Here is a 5568-nt window from a genome sequence, read left to right on the forward strand (position 1 = left end):
TTTCAATTTCTTTTGCAGAAATTTATACAATTAGAATTTAATAACTTTTTTTTACCAATTTTGCACTGTAACAAATTAAGCATATTACTTTAACTGTTCACTGTATGTTTAATTGAATAAGTTACCGGTATGTTTAATAATATAAAAATAAGGAGATGTTGTATGAATGCCAATGATACAAGTATCCACTAAAGTTCAAATGAAGTGGATGTAAGCAATACTCAGCAACAGTGCGGTAGGTTTATATTATAAATGTATTAATTATATATGACACGTCTTGGCATTAGTACTGTAGCAGTATTGTGTGTCAGATATAAGAAGATTTGTTATGAGTGCCGATGAGACAACTCTCCATTCAAGTCACAGTTTGTATAAAGTAAACCATTATAGGTCAAAGTACTGTCTTCAACACGGAGCCTTGGCTCACACCAAACACAAGCTATAAAGGCCGAAAAATGACTGGTGTAAAACCATTCAAACAGGAAAACTTATGAACCACACCAGACAACAACCACTGATCATCAGGTTCCTGACTTAGAATATAAAAAATAGTGCTTATCAATTTGGGTATACATATTTAATATTAGTTTACAACCTCTAAATACCCTTTTTGTGTAAAGTGTTCTTAACCTATAGTATCTCAAGAGCTTATCTAAACAAGTTTGACCAAAAAGCGTGCGTTATAAGAAGTAAAACTGTATATCAGGTTCTTTTTTTAATGACAGTTGTTTTTGTTAAATCACTGTGACGGATTCTTAGGCATCAACGTAAAAAAAACAATTCTAGTATGACACAAGACTATGACTGATTGTTTCTTTCATTGTTTCTGATTGTTTCTTTCAATTTTGATATTGGAATAAATGATATCTTTCTGTACTGCTGTCATATGAAATTTAAGGAATATATTCGCTTTTTTCTTAACTAGTGCTTGCAAGTTCTTAAGACATTTTTCTATTAACCATACGATGACCTTTAATGTCTATTTTTTATGTTTCTTTTCATTGTGTTGTCTTCAATTGATTGAATGATTGCTGTTTCCTTGACGTTCAGTGGTTTAAAACCATAAATTTTCCGGGTTTGAAACAGTTAACAATTAATAAAATAGGTAGGTTGTACATGGCGGGATGACAAAAATGAAGGATGGGAAATTTGGGTTGTCTCTAGAAAACAGCTGTATGTTAAAAATAGGGGCCAGACATGTTTGAATTGCAACACACCACCTATGCGCCCTTTACAAGAGTTGTTGCAAGACCTCTTCAAAGTGCAGATAACGGGCTATTATCTCTATTAGAGGCATCAGATTTAAAGTCCCCATTCTGATCTGACGTGGCTGCGTATTTAATCATCCCGCAGAGCCAAACAAACGCATCACTTTGACAATAATTTAAATGTCGGTTGGAAGTAGACCAAAATCTGACAATAAATCTTTACCCCAATCAGCCTTGGGTACAGTATCACTGAAGAAACCCTTGTATATCCCTTTGTTCATTCTATAACTGATTTTGTTCAAACTGAAATAATTCTTATAGCCATACAGAAGGTAAACTGTGAAAAGTAAACACACAAGTGCCCATTTCTTTTTTATTACTATTATTTATTGATTATAAAAACAAATATAACATGCCAGCATGTAAACACAATGTATTTATTGTTTTCTCAAAACTTGTGTATCCTGCTGACAAAATAAATACAAAGTTGTGCCGTTTGTATGTTTATACAATAAGTCCATACATTTTTTTATAAAACATTCACCATAAACTGTTAGTTACGTTTTCATTTTGTAATAAGTTTGTAATTGCATGATGACTTTGTGACAGGGTTAGGTATAAATTGACAAATACATGTTTTATTGCACTAACCATACAATATTTGTGAGTGACAAATCTTTAACTTAATTATAATAATTATACAGAATAAAGTAGAAAGATCAACAAAGGATTGATGTACTTTGGATAGGTTCAATTTTTGGGTGCTTTGTATGTAAGGTGTGCCTGTCATTATGTTCTCTGTTACTTTATATACGTACTGATATAGTTTGAATAATGGTGTGTCGTAAAATTCACCCTATGGTGTGTCCTCTTCTTCTCTTGCCAGCAAGAATAAAAAGTTACGTAACACTGACATCAAGACATTTGTTTTCTACACCACTTCCAGTAAACATGATATCCTTCCACTTTCCTGGATTGATATCCCAAAAAAAATGCAAGATTTAAAAAAAAATTTGTATATATGTTTCAATTCAGCATAAACCTATAATCAAACAGAAAAAAAATGGACTATTTTGTTTCCCTCCATGTTTTGATGCACCGGAAACTTGAGTCGTAAACCAAGACTGGTACCTTTAACCCTACCGTAAAGATAAGTGTAAGGTGAAAATTGTTGTTTCATCATACAACTAGGCTGTCTCTTACATCAAATATAAGTTTTCAAGTATTCATACAACCTTAGCTTCTAAGATTGAGGCACTACCTGATAAAACTAAAATCCCAAAAATGTCCTTATGATGCTCTAAATTTTCAAAATGCTTTTTAATTTTAAAAGAGCGATTTTCCAAATTTGGTAACATCGGGAAAGTGTGAACAGTTAATTGCGAAATACATATATTCTGTCTACGTCAGAAAAGATTATGTGAATTTGACTAATACCGAACAATAAAACAGAAATCTGAATATGCCTGTAATTCCCGCTATTTTTCTTTAATTATTAAGTTAGATTTTGTAATACCTTTCAAGTTATCTGTTTTATCAATCAATACATTTCGATAAAACTATGGCACCATTCACATTGTACACATGATTATAACATAAGATACAATACAGACAGGGAAAATTCAGCATCATTGGTTACTTTAAAAAAAAAACTGAAAAACAGTTATCAATATTTCAAACTGTGTACACATCGGTCGTCCTGAAAATGCATACAATATTTACCACTGGACATTAAGTTACAATAATATTTCAATCCACCAAAAAAATAGTCATTGTGAGAATAAAAAACTATTTATATTTTGACATTCCAAAGTTCAAACATCACTACCATAAACAAGAGTGAAATTCTTTCATGAATACACATGATTAAAAGGGCAACAACATATAAGTTTAATATCAATACATTCGACTTCTCGTGTTCAAATATTGAAAGTGCACTTGAATAGTAATTGAAACACATTTGCAGTTTTATCCTTTATAAAAACAAGAGATATTATATAACTGGTCAGGAGTACTTCTCAGGTACTTAGTAACGTTGAGATAAAAGAAAGTACTTAGCCATTTACTTATTTCCACGGGGCCAACCATTTAGGTCCTGGCCTTTGTACATATAGATATTGACTATTTGCAGCGATTGCATAAAAGGTATATACAGCAACACAGCTTTAATTATATACAATTCTATCAGAGCTAATATATTTCTTAACACGAACACATGCAGATTTGTTTTATTTATAAAGATAACAAATCGCCCACTGTCATTTAGTCAGTCACTATATGCCTTCTTTGTTATAAGCATGATTTATAATGGTAATTTTGATTAAAAATGTTCGTGCATGCAAAGTAAAAGGGACGTTGTACAAAATCGAAAGCTCTCTTCCCTCGGTTAAAGTTATAAATGATCTCTAACAGTTTTGTTTGTTGTTTTTAGACCATGTCTTTGAAACAAATAAAATGATATCCTATAGCATTATAGTGTTTTTGCTACCTTGTCATATTGTTCAGGTTAAGTAAAACGTTAATAAATATCTGTTGGTGGTTATGTTTTTATTCATACTGTTAATATAATGTATGTTGTTTATTCTATCAATGTAGCTTTAAAAGGGTATTGTATTATTCGCAATTTTTCAAATTGGTGTAATAGAAGACCAAGGATATATTCCGTGCATCGCAAACTCAATTCCGCTATTCGGTCTTCGTGCATAACATGTTAACAAAATTCTGAGGGTCATACGACATACAATTTGATCCTGTCCAGGATTTTAGTGGGGTTCATAATGCTTTATTCATATTCTTATTTTTCGTGTAAGGGTTTATGCATATTGTTTTTGTTTGCATTGCTTTCTGTTCTTCGACTTTGATATGCCACATTTTACTTGGCATTTGGGAAGTTATATGTTACATAGAATATTTGAATATTTAAAAAAAATCTCGTGCAGATTTTAACACAAATTTATCAACATCCTAAAGACAATTCGTAACATTATGCATTTTTGCACTATTAATGCTCTTCTCTTATACAATCTAAGTTAAAAACAAAAAAAGGAGTCTGCATCAACTAGCTATATTAATATATATAGTATGTTAAAGGTTTGAGTCACAGTTCCATTATGAACTTACAAAGAACTTTATACACGCTTAATTTCTTCTTCTTCCTTGCTAAGGACTGGATTCTTTAAAAAAAATGTTATAAGTCCACTAGACGGAGAATGAGACAGCAATTCTCCTGTGACTATTTACAAATAAAACGTTCCGAATATATACAATTTAAAACTATGTACACTTGGCTGCTGTCTATGGTGTTGGTTTCTTCGGTGTACTATTGTTGGCTATAGTAATCTCTGGAACCCCTCTATTGTCAGAGCTTCAGTTGTAGCTGTTGGAAGGTGGTTCTACTCTTATAAGTCCGTGGAAAGTATGAGTACTTATATACTCTCTGGTTTGCTGGTGGTTGATATAGGCGTTGTTTTCCTCTAGTACGCCGATCGTTTGGACGTAAGATGGAACTGGCATTAATGTCCACTAGCTCATATGTTGGATCTTGTAAAGCATGACGAGTCGATGGTTACTTCGTCTGTTAGTTAGTTGTTCCCATTCTTGTGTCTTGACCATATTTGTCACACATCCATGTGTTTCATCAGTGTAGTTGTTTGTTACAAACCTGGCGGCTCTCCTTTGTACTTGTTCTATGCGGTTTATGTCCTCAGTGGTATGAGGGTCCCATGCTGCACTAGCATTTTCTAGTGTTGGTCTGACCAGAGAGATATAGGCTGCATTTCGTACATTCTTTCTGCATTCTCGAAGGTTACGCCTAAGGAATCCGATGGATTTGGATGCTATTTTGGCAGTAACGTCAACATGATGTTTCCATTGTAGGTCCTCACTGAAATTAACTCCTAGATATTTGCTGGTTGGTACAGTTTCGAGAGTGTGGCCATGTAATTTATAGTATGTCTCTTTTTTGGATTTACTGTTGGTGCTAATGCGGATGAAGTTGCATTTTCCTGGGTGGAATTTCATCTGCCATTTCCCAGTCTTCTAGTGCTGAAAGGTACTGTTGTAGTTTGGCTTCATCCTGGGAATTCTTGATATGGTGGAATAAGAGACAGTCATCAGCGAATAGTTTGACAGTTGAATGTCGAACTGTTTCTGATAAGTCGTTGATAAATACTAAGATTAATAAGGGTCCTAACAAAGTCCCATGTGGGAACCCTGAACGTACGTCTCCCAGTCAGTGTAGACTTAAAGCCCTCAACTACCACTTGTTATTTCCTGTTTTCTAAGAAAGCTTGTATCCATTTCAGGTTTTCATCTCTAATGCCATAGTGGTTCAGTTTGTTGAGTAATCTTCAGTGTGGGA

At 33.3% G+C, this 5568-nt stretch overlaps 1 protein-coding gene across 1 annotated transcript; it reads right to left on the reverse strand.

Annotated features, from left to right (window-relative positions):
• Positions 1–4730: 4730 nt before the first annotated feature.
• On the reverse strand, positions 4731–5228 carry LOC139506915 (uncharacterized). The gene has a single exon (XM_071295583.1). The coding sequence runs from the start codon at positions 5226–5228 to the stop codon at positions 4731–4733; it is 498 nt and encodes a 165-aa protein (XP_071151684.1).
• Between the last annotated feature and the right edge of the window lie 340 nt (positions 5229–5568).

The sequence above is a fragment of the Mytilus edulis genome, chromosome 1 (genome assembly GCF_963676685.1).
Source record: "Mytilus edulis chromosome 1, xbMytEdul2.2, whole genome shotgun sequence".
Taxonomy (NCBI): domain Eukaryota; kingdom Metazoa; phylum Mollusca; class Bivalvia; order Mytilida; family Mytilidae; genus Mytilus; species Mytilus edulis.

What these genes read in the sequence shown, in the direction of transcription:
- LOC139506915 (XM_071295583.1), bottom strand. Translation starts at nt 5,228, where the DNA reads ATGAAATTCCACCCAGGAAAATGCAACTTCATCCGCATTAGCACCAAC.